Source organism: Chrysochloris asiatica, unplaced genomic scaffold, assembly GCF_000296735.1.
Source record: "Chrysochloris asiatica unplaced genomic scaffold, ChrAsi1.0 scaffold00168, whole genome shotgun sequence".
In the NCBI taxonomy this organism is placed as follows: domain Eukaryota; kingdom Metazoa; phylum Chordata; class Mammalia; order Afrosoricida; family Chrysochloridae; genus Chrysochloris; species Chrysochloris asiatica.
This window is the reverse complement of record NW_006408686.1, coordinates 5501194-5516913: the sequence shown is the minus strand read 5'-3', so window position 1 is coordinate 5516913 and position 15720 is coordinate 5501194. Positions and strand designations below refer to the sequence as shown.

Here is a 15720-nt window from a genome sequence, read left to right as displayed (position 1 = left end):
TCTCTCACACACACACACACACACTCTGCTCCCACCCAGTCTATGACGCTGGGCACGCACACGGCACAAGCACACGTGCTGCCAGTACAGGGCCCCCTGCTCGCCCACGCACCCACAACGGCTCTCACACCCCCGCGTTTCCCGTCCCCGCTTGTTTTTCTGGAAACTCTGCTCTCCGCTCTCCTCCCCCTAGGCCGGAAGTGTTCGCTGTATTTTTAGCTTCTCTGGTTTCCGCCCGTTCTCCTCTCTCCTAGCCCGTCCAGGACCTGCCCAGTGCGCCCCAGTGGGGCGGGGGTGAGGGGGGGAACCCGGCCATCCCCTTCCCCAACATCATTCCAGAGGGGATTCCCAGCCAACGCCGGGCCTGCGGATTTTCCCGCTGGCTACGTGGGGAGCGGGGAGGAGCCCTGGGTGAACTTCCTCCTGGGTTGGGAAGCCTGAGCACTGGGGGTGGGGAGTGGGGGTTGAGAGCCCCCAACTCCTGGGTCCAAGCCAAAAGGGGGCTGGGAGATCGAAATTCCTGGGTCTGATGAAGGAGGAGGCTGTAGGCCTTGGGTCTAGGGGAGGAAGGGGCTAACAATTCCAACTCTTAGGGTCTGAAGGAAGAGGTTGCTTGGGATACCCCGAAGTTATGCGCAAAGAGGGGCTGAGATCCTGTCCCCTGGTTCCCACAGGTCTGTGTTTGGGGGGGGGTATCGGTCTGTCCGCGCGCAAAGTCCCCCTTTGCAGTCTCTTTGGAGTGATCCCAAGCGTTCCAGCTCTCTGGCCCGATGACTCAGCAGATGGGGGCAGGGAGGGGGCCACCTTGACTCAAGGGTGGGAAATGTTCCTTGTCTCCAGGGAATCGAAACTGGGATCCCTACTCTCAGACTGTGGTCAGAGACGAGCCGGGCTCCGGGGAACCCCCAAAGTGCCCCCACCCATGGTTTCCAGCCTTAGACATGTTACTAGCACCGGGGGTTGGAGCCTTGCTGGAAAGGGTCCCAGGCACCGCCACCCCCTTTTCCCGTTGTTTTATAAGCTCTGTTTACAGAAGAAAGAAGCCCTAGTTACAGGAGAGGAACCCGGGCGTCCGGCCGAGCCTCCTCGTCACGGCTTCCAGGAAGCCCCCCTCCCCCGCCCCTTGCTAGTGAGTCACGGGCGAGCAGGAGGCCGCAACCGTGCCAAAGCCGCCCGCGGCTGCCCTGCTCACGGGACTGGCTTGGGAAGGCCCCCTCGGCCCCAGAAGTCGCCGCCCCAGGGATTCCCCCCCACCCTTCCCGTGCTCCCAGGAGCAAATCGACGTGGAGGCTGGCACAATCTCTCCACCTCTAGTTTGCAAGAATCAACTTTCCACCATTAGAACCAACCACACTCAGTGACAAAGATTTCTTCCTCCCCTCCCCCTCGTCATTCCGGGTTTTCACCTAGTGCCATCCCTGTTGCAGTCTAGTCGATTTCCACTACACCTCAAGCTTAACGAAGGAGCTCAGTGGGTTAAGTGTTGGGCTGTTAACAGGTCGGTCGGTCGTTGGAACCCACCAGATGCCCAGTGAAAGATGTTGACAGTCTGTTTCTATAAAGATTACAGCTTCCTCGGAAACGCTATGGGGTTCTACTCTGTTTTACAGTACAATTGTCTGTGCTGGAACTGACACGATGGAAACAGATTTTTTAGTTTATAGAATTTACAAAGCATTATCTTTACAGGGAGTCCTGGTGTAGTATAGGATAAGCACTGGACCGCAAGATCGGTTTGACCTGCAAGGTGGGGGTTCAAACTCACCAGTCGCTCCTCAGAAAACCCTATACCAGGTCGCTATAAATCGTAACCAACTCGAAGGCACTGAACAGCAACAATCTTTATGGTGCCGACTGCCACACCTGTCTCCCCTTTAGCAGCCGAGCGCTTAACCACTGAGCCACCAGAACTCCCCAGAGCCTTTTTTTTTTTTTTTTTTTTAAGTTTTATTCCCAGATCTTGGGAGAGTTTTCACTCAGGACAACCACGGGAAAATAAGATACTTGCCAGTGTGGGGAAAAACTCCAAACAAACTTGGAGTTCCCAGGACGAAGTGAACCCCCATCCGCACAGCAGTTAGGGATGGTTCATTTCTCCAGTCACAAACAACGTTCAACCAAGGCAACCTTTCACCATAATAAAAGATCTCTTACCCTTTTGAGTCTTCAAAGTTTTCTCAACGGGCAAACCTCTAAATATAATTTAAGGTACTGGTAGCGTAGTGGTTATGAGTCTGACTGCGAACAGCAAGGTCAGCAGTTCGAAACCACCAGAGGTTCCATGGGAGAAAAAGGAGGCTTTCTGCTCCCTTAAAGATTTACAGCCTCGGAAACCCTGTACAGGGTCTCTGTGAGTCAGAACCGACTCCGTGGTACTTAACAACAATTGGTTGATTGGGCCATTGCAGCTTACTAGCTGAGTAGCTAGGGCAATGATTTCATGTCTGTGCCTCAGTTTCTTTCCTCTTGTGTAAAATGGGCATATTAATACCTGGTTGACTTGTAACCATGATCAAGTAAATGTATATAAAATGCTTAGAGGAGTGCTTAGCCCAGCAGAAGTGACCTAGACTAAACGTGTCAACACCTGCGTGAAAGTCAGCGGCTACAGGGACCAGAGGAACTGGGAAAGGAGGTAGGTGTTCCCCAACACTGGAACACCTCCCGCCACCGCCACCCCCCACCAACCCGCAAGTAGCAGCAGAGGGCAGCCCAGGTCTAGGAAAAGGATTCCCCTCAGGGTCTACAGGTCCATCTCTACAGTCTTGCTCCTCAGTGTTTTTCTTTGTTTCCAACTCTGAATTTGTATTTGTCTCCTCACTTCCTCTCTATCCTGTTTCTCCCTCTCAGTGCATGTTTCTACCTCTATATGTCTGTCTTTTTTTCTGTGTCCCTCTGTCTCTCCTTTTCCATGTCTGTCTGTCCATCTATCTCACACACACACACACACACACACACACACACACACACACACCACTCCTCCCACCCCTGTTTCCAGCTGTCTGCTTGTCAGTTACTGCTGAAACCTTGCCCCGGCCCCAGTTCCCTTAGTGCCTCAGTCTCCAGTCTTGAAAACTGGGCCGACACCCCACCCCCAACCCCACCCCACGCCCTCTGCCACTAGGGGCCGGACGGAAGGAGACTAGTCCAGGGCTGGCGCGGCCGGCGCCGGGGGCGCGCGTCCGGGAAGCGCCCTCCTGGTTCCGCCCCCCTTGCCTCGGCCCCGCCCCTGTCCCGCCCTGATTTGATTCACTCTATAAGAACACGGCTCTCTAGTCGGGACGCAGCCTGGGACTCCACGGTTCCCGTTCTCGGCCTTATTTCAGCCGACCGGCCCCCCGCGCCGTCATGGATCTCACCGCCATCTACGAGGTAAGCCCCTGTCGGCGCCGCCAACTCCGACCCCCGAGTCCTTGAATTCCTTCTTAAATTGGTACTCCTTAGAACCACCCACTCCGGTCGGAGACCCCTGCCTTTAAGACCAGTGCGAAAATGGAGTCTCGTCCCAAACATGGGTGGGGTGGCCTTGGAGGTGAGAAGACAGGAGTTTTCTCCAACGAGAACTGTCTGGAGGTGAAAATGGCCTCCACACCTGGCTTACCCCAGTAGGAGTTGCTGAGGGTTTGTACGGAGGCAGTTCAGGGGCGAGCGTCTCGGAGGAAGCCGACTTCCCTCCAGGGAAGGGCTCTGAGAACTAAACCAAAGAAAGGGATCTGGACTCCGAGTTAACTTCGCCCGGATCCTCCCGGTACGATACTGGCGATCCTGGACACATGGGTCAGAATCGGGGCGTCCCAGAGTCTCAAAATTGGGATGCAGTGGTGTGCCTTGACTTTGGAGCTCCCTGGGTGATCCGGAGATCCGTTTGTCATGGATAAAATAAAAACCTCCAAACCGGGATCTCAAACCCCCCCCCCCCCCCGAGTTTCTGCCAGCAGGTGGGGCTCAGGCGGAACCCACAAACCAACTGGGCAGGCAAGCTTTTGAGGTACCTTGTAGCTAGGGAAGGGCGTCACCCTGCATTTTCAGTGTCTTAACCACTCTCTGTCCCCGCAGAGTCTACTGTCGTTGAGCCCTGACCTGGTGTCTACCCGCGGAGCCACCGAGTCCAGTCTAGGATGGCCGTCCTCAGGACCCTGGAGCTCATCGGATTCCAGTTTTGCCGGGGTCACCCCCCGACCACCTGGCCGCTCCACCAGCCTGGTAGAGGGCCGCACCTGCGCCTGGGTGCCACCCCCCCCAGGCTTTGCACCCCTGGCTCCGCGCCTAGGTCCTGAGCTGTCGCCCTCACCCACCTCACCGACTGCAACTCCAGCCACCTCTTCCAGGTACAAAACTGAGCTGTGTCGGACTTTCTCAGAGAGTGGACGCTGCCGGTATGGGGCCAAGTGTCAGTTTGCCCATGGCACCGGTGAACTTCGCCAGGCCAACCGCCACCCCAAATACAAGACAGAACTCTGCCACAAATTCTACCTCCAGGGCCGCTGCCCCTATGGCTCACGCTGCCACTTCATCCACAACCCCAGTGAGGACCTGGCCACCCCCGGACACCCCCACATGTTGCGCCAGAGCATCAGCTTCTCCGGCCTGCCATCAGGCCGCCATCCATCACCACCACCAGCTGGCCTGCCAGGTCCTTCCCTTTCCTCCTGTTCCTTCTCGCCGTCCAGCTCTCCTCCGCCACCACCTGGGGACCTTCCACTGTCACCCTCTGCCTTCTCTGCTGCCCCTGGGACCCCTGTGCCCCGAAGAGACCCTCTCCCAAGCTGTTGCCCCTCTTGTCGGAGAACCACCCCTAGCAGCCTCTGGGGGCCCTTGGGAGGCCTGGCTCGAAGCCCATCTGCGCACTCCCTGGGATCCGACCCTGATGAATATGCCAGTAGCGGCAGCAGCCTGGGGGGCTCTGACTCACCCGTGTTCGAGACAGGGGTTTTTGGGCCACCCCAGCCACCTGTAGCCCCCCGCCGACTCCCTATCTTCAATCGAATCTCCGTTTCTGAGTGACAAGTGCCTCGCTCAGTACAAATCGGCTGGTTCATAAGGGGGCCATTTCTCATGCTATGGGCTCAAATGAGCCCTAAGACTGTGGGAATCTGGGGGGGGGGCGCCTTAATTTAAAGTAACCCCCCTCACCTTCAAAAATCCCCTTCCCTGGGGCAGGACCCCAATGCAAGTTTTTGACAGTATTTAGGGTGTGGGGAGATGGAGTGTTCTGGTTTCTTAAAGACAAGATGTAGCAAATTTGAAAAAGGCAACAAAGCCCCCTCCTCTCCCTTACCCAGATCTGTTTCCTAAAATCTTACATGCTGTGAATACCAGGCCCTTCCCAAGATTTCCTAGACCTCGAGGCCCCAGCTTTTGGGGGTTAGTGGAGCCTCCCCAAAGCAGGGGAGTCCTGGTGCTCATATTGCTCTCCAAAAGCAAGTAGCCAAAGCCGTTGCCTCCTTCTTCCCCCAAGCCATTGGGCCCTTTATTTATGACGACTTTATTTATTCTAATAGATTTTATAGTATTTATATATATTGGGTCGTCTGCTTCCCTTATATTTTTCTCTCCTTTTGTAATATTGTAAACGATGGAATAATTATACTATAATAATATATTAAGTAATATATATTGTTACCTAAAAAGTTTTATTTTATTTTTTTTTTGAATTTTTAAATAAAAAGAATCGTGTAAACTTGAATCCTGGCTTTTCTGCCTTCTAAAAGAAGTGAATTGGGTGTGGCTTTTTTTTTTTTTTTCAACCAAAGTTGGGTAGTCAACTGAGCGCTCCAAACTTGCCCTGAGCTGAGGCACTTACCTGGAAGGAAGTGACGTCACTGGGCCCGGCTGTTCACCTGAGAGGGTGGGCCCAGGTGAGGTCACCCAGTAGGAACCGGGAAAGCCAGTTCCCAAGGCGTCTGGGGCGCAGGCGCTCTTGTCCAATCTGGCTCTCCCAACGCAGTTCTCACTCGTGCGCGGGCGGGGTCGGGATGTTTCCGTCCCCACGAGGCCTCGGCCGAGGGAGGAGGGCGGGGCGGAGTGGGGAGGACGGAATGTGCCGGAGCCCAAGCCCAGCGCCTGGGGGTGGAGGGTCGGGAGGGGTCATCCCGGAAAAGCAGGGCTGGGCGTTTTGGGGTCTCAGAAGCCTGTGATTCTGGACTTCTTGAGAGTCTGAGGGATCTAGACTCCTTTTAAATCTTAAAGAACTTTTAAAGGCTCGGGATTCTACAACCTCATCGTTTTGGAATCTCAGAATTTGTCTCTTGGCGAGTTGGAATTTCAGACTCTCCAATTCTAGCACCTTGACATCCCAGGAAGTTGGGAATCTAGAATTCTAGAAGTCTGGCATTCCAGGATCCTAATGGTGCGTGCCTTCAGATGATTCTGACTCGCAGTGACTCTACTGGACAGAGTACAACTGCCCCCGTCCGTTCCCTTTACAGCAACAGATCGCCAGCTCTGTCTCCTTGTGGAGCCACTGGTGGGATCCAGCGGCTGATCTTTTGTTTTAGCAGACAAGACCTTAACCACTGCGCCACCAGGGCTCCTTTCCAAGGTCCTGTCCTGGTGTGGCACTGTAGGATAAGCACTGGACTGTAAAGATTTTGAACTGCAAGGTCGGTGGTTCAAACTCACCGGCCCCTCCTCGGGAAACCCTACACTGCGTCGCTAAGAGTCGGAACCGACTAGACGGCACTTAACAACAGAACTTTGGAATGCCCGAATCTTAACGGGTCAGAATTCTGAAAGTTCAGAATTATGGGATCTTGGCATTTCCTAATAGTTTCCAGGCAGGTTCCGAACCAGACAGTGTCACCCTTGAGAACGCAGTGGATTTGGGTCGTGGCCGCGCGTCTCAGGGCGGGGCACGGCGAGCAGCGACCTCGCACCATACAAGGCAAGAGGCCTCGGGAGCCACCCCCGGGGCGGAGTAGCCCCACTCCCGGAAGCGGCCTGCGTCAGGGCCTGAGCCCCGCCTCTCTTTCGTTCTGATTACCAACCCCCTCAATTAGACCCTCTTACTCCTTCTCCTCTCCCCACCTCCTTCTTTCCACTTCCCCTTCCTTTGCCAGTCCCACCCTCCCTGGCTGCCATACTCTCCCCCACTTCTACCCCTTCCCTTTCTCTTCCTCCCGTCCTCAGCCTTCCCTACTCTTCCTTTCCCTATTTTTTTCCCTTACACTCTTTTCCTCTCCCCTCCTCCATCTCTAGTCTTTCCTTCCAGCCCTCCTCATCTCCCTTCCCCCACCCTCCTCCTCTGTCCCTCCACTCTGACCTATCCCATCCTCTCCTTTTCCTCCTCCCCTCCCACCCCTTTCGCTCCTCCGCCTTCTCCTTCTCAGGCCTCCAAGCCTTCTCATTCCTGCCCCCTTCCCCTAGCTCACTGGCCGAAGCAGACCTCCAAGAAATTGTCCCCGAGGTGGGAAATCGCTCAGGCCCTGAAAAATACATCCCAGGGAAAAGGGTTGGGAGCCAGAGAAAGACCCAGAGACCCAAAGACACTGAGGAGGCAGAGATCAATAATAAACAATAGAGTCATTTGCAGAAACAGGTATCTCTGGTCCTTCCTTTAGTATAGGAATCCTGATGTGGCACTGGACTGAGAACGACAGGGTCAGCGGTTCAAACCCACCAGCCACTCCTCGGAAACCCTGTACAAGGTTGCTATGAATCGGAACCGGCTCACCCGCACTTTACTTTAGTAGAAACAGTTCTCTACCCCTTCTAAAATCAAACCAACCTTTGTGTAGGAAAATCTATCAGCAGTTACCAGAGCTTAGAATAAACATTAGAGAATTCCCTTGACCCTCTTCTGTCAAACTCATACCCTTTCAAGAGCAATTCTCTCTGAGCCACTTTCAAGAGCCCTCTCTCCCCAACAGTGACTCCCCAGCTGAACCATAGTAACTGTCTAGCTCCATGGTTTTCCTGCCCTCAGTCTCTTCCCTATTGCCCCATTCAGCAACAAAAGGAGCTTGTGAATATCTGAGTCCTAGTGTGGCTTTCCTTGGAAACCCTACACAGGGTCTCAAACCCTTCACAGGGTCCCTATAAGCAGCACTTAACAACAATCACCTGGCGCTGTAGCATACTCACTGGACCAAGAGGTCGGTTTGAACCACAAGCCTAATGGTTCAAACTCACCAGTCACCCTCCTCCTTGGAAATCCTCTACAGGGTTGGTTGCATACGCCACACCACTTAGCAACAAAATCACCTAAAAGCTAAATTCTAAATCCTCTCCACAGCTCACATGGGCCTGGGTCCCTTCACTTCCCTTACCTTGTCTGCCTGTACAATATAGTCACCCAGCTTCTCCAATAAAACACTAACAGGCTCTAGCCACAGGGCCTGGAACACCATTCCTCCAGAAGTTTCCATGGCTCATACACCAGGTTTAGATCTTTGCTGAAATGTCACCTCATTGAAATGAATACTGCTGCTTATTCCTTCACCCCTTTACCTAATTCTACTTTTCTCATGACATGTATAACCACCTAACAGGAGCTCCGGAGTCCTGGTGTGGCGTTGAGTTAATGCACCAAACTGCAAAGCAAGCCAGTTTGAACTGCAAGGTTGGCAGTTCAAGCTCACTTAGTCACTAGCTCTTTGGAAACCCTATACAAGGTTGCTGTGGGTCGAAACCGACTCGATAGCACTTAAGAACAACAGAAGCTCCAAACTTCATCTGTCAGACTTCAGACCTATTGTCAGGAAGGACCAGTCGCTGGAGAAGGATATCATTTGGTAAGGTGGAGGGGCAGAGAAGAAGAGCGCGACCCTCAGTGACATGGATCGGCAAAGTGGCAGCATCGATGGACTCAAGCGTGGCGACAATTGTGAGGTTGGCCCAGGACCAGGCAGTGTTTCGTTCTGTTGTACATACGGTTGCTTACTAGGGGTCAGTGTGGACTCGCTGGCACCTAACAACAAGAAGAAGAGCTCTGGGGTCTTGGTGTGGCGCTGTGGGTTAATGCGCCACATTGCAAAGCCATTTGAACTGTAAGGTCAGCGGTTCAAGCTCACCAGCTGCTCCTCAGAAACCCTATAGGGTTGCTATGGGTCGGAATCGACTTGACAGCAGTTCACAACAGCAACGAACAGAAGCTCTAGGGTCCTGGTGTGGCGCTGTGGGTTAATGCGCCAGACTGCAAAGCCATTCAGAAGTTCAAGCTCACCAGTCACTATGGATCAGAACCAACTCAATGGCAGGTAAACACCAGCAACAGGAACTCCTGGTATTGCGGTACTGTGGGATCAGCAGTGGGCTGCAAACCACATGGTCGACTGTTCAACCCGGTGTGAACTATACAAGGTTGCTCTGACTGACGGTACGTAACTACAACCACATATAGAATAAGTACTGGACTGCTAACTGTAAGGGCGGTTCAAACCCACCAATCGCTCCTCACAGCACTTAAAAAACATAAAATGTGGGATCTTGGTGCAGGATAAGCACTGGACTGCTAACCACAAGATGGGTGATTCAAATCTACCAGCCGCTCTTTAAATCCTGGTGTGGCGCTGTAGCATAAAGCACTGGACCTCGGTTTGAACCACAAGACCTCAGTTTGAACCAAAGTTCAAACTCACCAGCCACTCCTTGGAAACTCTGTTACAGGGTCGCGCTATGAGTCAGACCCAACTTGACTTGATGGCACTTAACAACAATAACAAATGTATTCGGTTGCTGTATCTATTGCTAATGTTGGCCTCTCTACTAGGATGTCAAAGCCTCAGCCGTAGGGACTTTATCCTCCACTTCTAGAATAATTTTTGTTGAATAAAAACAGATTCAGAAACGGAAGAAAAAAGAGAAAGATGGAGAAAAAATCAGCTTCCCACAGGCAGAAAAATCTATAAGCTTTCAGCTGAGATTCTCAGTGTCTTATTAGGACTCCCGGTGTGAAGGTGTACAATAAGGACTAAACTGCTAAACACATGGTAGGTCGGCGATTTAAACGCAGCAGCTCCTAGGAAACCCTTAGAAATCGACGGCGCTTCAAAATTAGATGCCAAACGGTCTACTAAGAGGCGACACTGCCCCCTGGCGGTCACGATAGAAATGGCATGATAGAAATGGCATACTTCTCGGAGACCTGGCCGTGGCCAGGTCTAGCTTGGTTGCTAACTGGTCAGAGGTCAAGTCTACCAGCGCTTTGCGGATGCAGCAGTCAGCTTCCATAAAGATTAGACTTGGGAACCCCTTGGCTCGGTTCTATCCTATGCCCTGTAGAGTACTATGAGTTGAAATCCACTCAACGGGCAATGATTTTTGTTTGTTTTGGTCTCTCTTCACTACCGATTGTCTCCCAAACCTCACTCTTTCGAGTCAGAAAATTGCAAAGATAAAACTGCTTACTATGAAACGCAGATGTCTCCGTAGACTAGTAAGATTTATACTTATTTTTTAAATGAGAGAAAAACACAAGTGCTCCAGGTGAGGATCGAACTCACAACCTCGGCATTGCTCCGCTCGCACTGTCATATAAGTACCGCGCGCTAACCGATTGCGCCACTGGAGCTCCGGCCGCACCCTGGCGCAGCGGAGTTCTTCAGATGTTCGTGGCCACGTGACCTTACCGGACAGCTCCGCCTTGTAATTTTATATGCAAATTTTTTACTTTTAGCTTAGCCAATAAGAGAAACCGCATGGCTAGTTCCGGATTCTCACGCTTGAAGGCCCTGGCTGTAAAAGGGAAAAGCCCTCGAGAGGCCAGGAATGTGGGGCGTGGCCTGCATGGGATTCGCCTCCTCATGCATATTCAGAAACCCGGGGAAAGTGGAGCCTTAACCCTATGATAGCCGACCGGCCGGAAGGCGGCCCCTCCCCCTCGCGGGCGGGAACAGGATATGAGCCCCGGCGGTAGGGGGGAGGGGAAGCCCCGGGCGGCCGCCCCCTGTCCCACAGCTGGAGCTGGCCTCTCCCGCCCCAGATGTGGCGCCACTGTTGCTATGAGTCTCGAGTCTCCCATCCCGAAGCCTGACGGACCCAGAGTCATGGACCCCGGCATCCAGAATTTCTGCACTGCCTCTTGAAAGACCCCGAAGTCAGGGTCCCGCGCCTAGGCTAGAAGACCCCAGATATCCAGGCCCCCTGCGCCCCCTCCTGGAGGAATCGCAAGTACTGGATGTCAGCCTCGCAGGACCGGAGGAGCCAAGCCTCCGGTACCCTTGTTTGAAGAACTCAGGATCCTGAACCGCGGATTCCCAGGAGTTCCTAGGAATCCGAACCCAAGGCCTCCAGGGTTTGAGGAACTCGAGATCCAGACCCCTAGCTCCCCAGACAGCCTGTCTAGGGCTGCATTACCTACCACTTTAAAGGGATCCAGGGATTGGGGACCCTTTGCGCTTCCACCTGGAGGTGATGTAAGCCCTCACTCTTGGAGTTGGGGGACTCTGGTATCCGAGCCCCCAACGGCCCTATGTAGAAGACCCAGTAATTTGGGTTCCTGGAGCCCCATCTGAGACTCAGGATTCGAGGCTTGCATCCCCTATCTAGAAGACCCAAGAAACTTGGACCGCCGGAGGATACTACACTCCGAGAGACTCAGGATTCCGGTTCCCTAAGCCTAAGAGTCCGAACTTCACGCCCCCGAGTCGCTGAGATCCAGAAGTCCCCGCTCTAAACCTCGGGGGCCGCGTTAGAGCCGAATAGGCACTGGGCGGCCTGGGCTGGGGCTGGAGGCTCCCGGGAGGTGAGAGGGGGAGGTGAGGGGCCCCGGCGGGCTGGGGGAGGGGGCGGCGCCGCTGCCCGCTGAACAATAAGGGGGCGTGCCGGTCAGTGGGGGTAGGCTGAGGCGCCATCAGGAGCTGGGGACTGGAGGGGTATTGGGAGGCAGGGCCATGGGATGGTGATCGCTAGAGAAGGGGGTCGAGGACTCAGGGACAGCGCCGCCCTGGGCGGGGGAGAGAGCCGTCTGTCTGCCGGACCCTGGCATCCGGTCCCCCAGCCTCCTCCGCCTTCCCCTGGGACCCTGCGGCCTCCGCCCACGACTTTTCCCAGCCCTGCCCCTCACCCTTCTCTCTAGCCGGAGCCCAAATGTTCCCAGGGCCCTCGAGCCTCCTGCGGCTCTGCCTGGGGCCTCGGCGCGACTCCTAGTTTCTGCGACCTTCTACTCTTCATTCGGTCTGAACTTTTCCCTCTCTTCCTCCATGTTCTCTCTACTTGTGCTACTCTGTCTATCTCTCCAATTAGTTATTCCCAAAGGCCCCTCCTCCCTGGATTTAGACTCCCCAGCCCCCAACCCATGAAGCCGGGGCAACTGGGAGGTCCATGGGGTCCCAATATCCAAGAAAGGGATCTTTCTGCAGCAGACTTCATTGAGTGTTACTCAGTCATGCCTGAGGGAGCCCACGGACTGTCCAAGACCAGCCCCAGCCTTGGGTGTGGCCGAAGAGGTGACGTTTGCAACTGTGCATCTGTATGTGAAACCCGAGCAGGTGAGCATATACAAGGCAGATGTGGAGCCAGCCAGGCGTTCATTCCTCCATTGAAGAAGCTGGACAATACTGTCAGCACAGGGTAACTGAGATAGCTACAGCCCTACCCACACAACTCAGAGCAACGTGGGGAAGTTAGAGGGGGGAGCTCTGGGTCAAGACTGTGAGGGGATCTGCATCTGAACCCGCCTGGAAGATCAGGGAAGACTTCCTGGAGGAGAGGGCATTTAAACTGAAAATGGAAAGGTTAAGGGAATGAGTGTGTTGGGGTTGGGGAGGAGCAGACAAAAAGAGAATGAACAGTAGCGTGAAGGCCCTGAAGTTAGAGGAAGCTGTCTACTTAAGTACTGAGGTTGGGCATTACTGGGTTTCCGAGTGTAAGAAATGATGTGATTCTGGGACAAGAGCAGACAGAAAGGTCTGCAGATCAGAGTTTAAACTTTAGCCTGAGGGCATGAAGACGTTTTATTGGAAGGAGTGACCTGATCAGAGGAGCAAATTAATAAAGATCACTGTGACTGATGCTTGGAGGTGAATTAGATGAGAGGGAGCAAGTGCGTGAATCCCCGGGAGGTGCTGGCCAAGTGGAAGAGGACAGGACGACCAAGCCTGGGCAGTGGGAAGGCGAGGGGGAGCCCATGGGAGAGCTACTCACCAGATAGGGGTGAATGAAGGATTGTGGAAGGTGGGCAGTTGGGGAGACGCCCCTGACTGCCCGCTCTACGCCCCCACAGCCCCCATCATGGCTTCCCCCCGAGGGTCTGGGAGTGTCACATCCCTAAGCACTGTGGGCTCCGAAGGGGATCCAGTGTCCGGGCCTATGCCAGCTTGCTCTGCATCCAGGCCAGAGCCTCTGCCAGGGCCCCCCATCAGCCTACATCTGTCACCTGTGGGGACCCCTGCCTCAGCAAAACCCTCACGGCTGGAGCGTGTGGCCCGAGAGATCGTGGAGACTGAGCGGGCCTATGTTCGAGACCTCCGCAGCATCGTGGAGGTGAGAGAGGCAGCTACTTGAGAGCAAGTGGGGATCCAGGCCAGACTGGTGGCCCTTGTAACCCGTATTTCTTTTATAGGACTATCTGGGGCCTTTGCTGGACGGTGGGTCCCTGGGGCTGAGCGTGCAGCAGGTGGACACGCTGTTCTCCAACATCGAGGACATCTACGAGTTCAGCAGGTCAGGGGTGGCTGGGACAGACAGGGCCAGTGGGACGGGGAGTTCCATAGTGTCCCTTCCTGGTGGGTATTTGGTGTGTTGTGCCAACGGCCAGGGATCCTGTTGGAGTGAGAGCCCAGAGAGGCAGAGGGTGGAGTGGATGGAAGTTGGGGCTTCCAGACGGCAGGATGGATCTCTGACCTGATGGACATGGGATTTTGGTGATTCCATGTGGGGCCTGAAGACCATGACGCTGTAAAAATTCTGGTGGCCAACGTGTCCTAGTTTGTTCCTAGTGTTGGTGCGCCAAGTCCCGGGACCCAGGAAACCCTCAGTCCTGGGCAGGCCCAGACAGATGGTCACCGTGGTGAGGTGATCTGAGATGGTGCCAAAGGGTCATGACCCCACTGAGTGTTGATAGAATCTTCAGGTGATTGCAGGTCTGGCAGTCATGGCAGGATCTTAAGGTCATGTGGCCCTGCCGAGTCATGACACGGCCCACCCCACCCCTGGGCTCATGCCAGAGTCAGAGCAGGTCTGAGCTGTTTTGCATGTGGCCATCTTAGTACCCTACCTCTGGCCATGACACCCTTTGCAAAGGTCCCGGCAGCCACCAAGAGCCAGCTGGAACACTCCCGTGGTGGGAGGGGGAGATAGGTCTGGGGACAGGCTGACCCTTACCCTTTTCCCTGACACTCTCCCGCAGTGAGCTCCTGGAGGACCTAGAAGGTAGCAGCAGTGCCAGGAGCATTGCTGAATGCTTCGTGCAGCGGGTGAGTGGAGTGGGGACTCTCAGTCTGGGAAGTGGGGCATCATGGGAGCCAGGGTCTAGGGATTCCCTGACTCCCATGTCACCCACAGAGCGAGGATTTTGATATCTACACGCTGTACTGCATGAACTACCCAAGGTAAGGGACCCCCAGCCCACCCCAAGACTCATTCAGCCTTGCCAGCCCCTGACTGTACCCGAAGTCTTCCTCCAGCTCCCTATCTGCTGCCCCCTGACCTGTGCTCTGCCCCCAGCTCCTTGGCCCTGCTTCGGGAGCTGGCTCTGTCTCCCCCAGCGGCCCTGTGGCTACAGGAACGTCAGGCCCAGCTTCGCCATTCGCTGCCTCTGCAGAGCTTCCTGCTGAAACCAGTTCAGCGCATCCTCAAGTACCATCTACTGCTGCAGGTCAGCTTCAGGACTGGCTAGGGGAGGGCAGGACTTGGGCCAGTTTACAACCTGGGTGCCTATGGTGGGTAGATTCACCAAGGCCTAGTGAATAGCCTCTGACTTTTTTTGCCAGACCTGAGCATATGGGGAGGCTGCTGGTCCCTGGAAGCTGGGCCAGTACTTTTTGCAGGGTCTTGTTAATGGTGGGCCGCGTACCAGCTGATTCCATTTTCTGTCTGTGCCTCTGCTGTATATCTATCTCTCCATCCCACTATCTTTTTATATGTGGTGGTGGTGGTAATGATGTACTGTGGAGTCGGTTCCGAGGCTGTAAATCTTTACAGGAGCAGAAAGCCTCATCTTTCTTTTGCAGAATAGCTGATAGTTTCAAATTGCTGACCTTGAAGTTCGCAGCCCATTTCGTAACCACTACTATACCAGAGCTCCTTTTTTTTGTATATGTACATATGTGTATGCACACACACACACACACACACACACACACGGAGCTCTGGTAGCATATAGTGGTTACGAATCGGGCTGCTAATCGCACGGTTAGCAGTTCGAAACTATCAGCTGTTCCGTGGGAGAAAAATGAGGGTTTCTGCTCCCATAAAGATTCATAGCCTCAGAAACCCTGTACAGGGTTGCTATGGGTCAGAACTGACTCCACGGCACGTAACAACAACAACATATATACACACACATATATATATCTCCATCTATCTTTTTATATGTGGTGGTGGTGATGTGCTGTTGAGTCAGTTCTGACCCATAGTAAACCTGTCTGTACAGGGTTTCCAAGGAGCAGCTGGTGAGCTTGAGCCACCGACCTTGAGATTCTAACTGGCATTGTAGTCCAGTGCATTAACCTGCAGCACCACACCACGACTCTATATATACATACGTATTCATATATATTGTTGTTGTTATATGCTGTGGAGTCCATAGTTCCAACTCTGTACCTGTACCTGTACCTGTAC

General features: G+C 54.0%; 2 protein-coding genes and 1 non-coding gene across 3 annotated transcripts in view; 2 read left to right on the top strand and 1 right to left on the bottom strand.

The window, feature by feature from the left end:
- The first annotated feature begins 3345 nt into the window (after positions 1–3345).
- ZFP36 (ZFP36 ring finger protein) lies at positions 3346–5004 on the top strand. The gene is made up of 2 exons (XM_006871436.1): positions 3346–3372; positions 4057–5004. The coding sequence occupies exons 1-2, from the start codon at positions 3349–3351 to the stop codon at positions 5002–5004; spliced, it is 972 nt and encodes a 323-aa protein (XP_006871498.1). The 5' UTR covers positions 3346–3348.
- A 5413-nt stretch (positions 5005–10417) lies between these two features.
- TRNAI-UAU lies at positions 10418–10510 on the bottom strand. The gene is given in 2 exon segments: positions 10418–10453; positions 10473–10510. It is a non-coding gene; the product is annotated as a tRNA-Ile (tRNA).
- Positions 10511–12325: 1815 nt separating this feature from the next.
- PLEKHG2 (pleckstrin homology domain containing, family G (with RhoGef domain) member 2) overlaps positions 12326–15720 on the top strand; it is a 9639-nt gene continuing 6244 nt past the window's right edge. Inside the window, exons 1-6 of the mRNA XM_006871529.1 lie at positions 12326–12428; positions 13130–13422; positions 13502–13602; positions 14288–14354; positions 14443–14489; positions 14605–14755. Coding sequence (XP_006871591.1) covers positions 12326–12428; positions 13130–13422; positions 13502–13602; positions 14288–14354; positions 14443–14489; positions 14605–14755 — 762 coding nt within the window. The remainder of the gene's footprint in view (positions 12429–13129; positions 13423–13501; positions 13603–14287; positions 14355–14442; positions 14490–14604; positions 14756–15720) is intronic.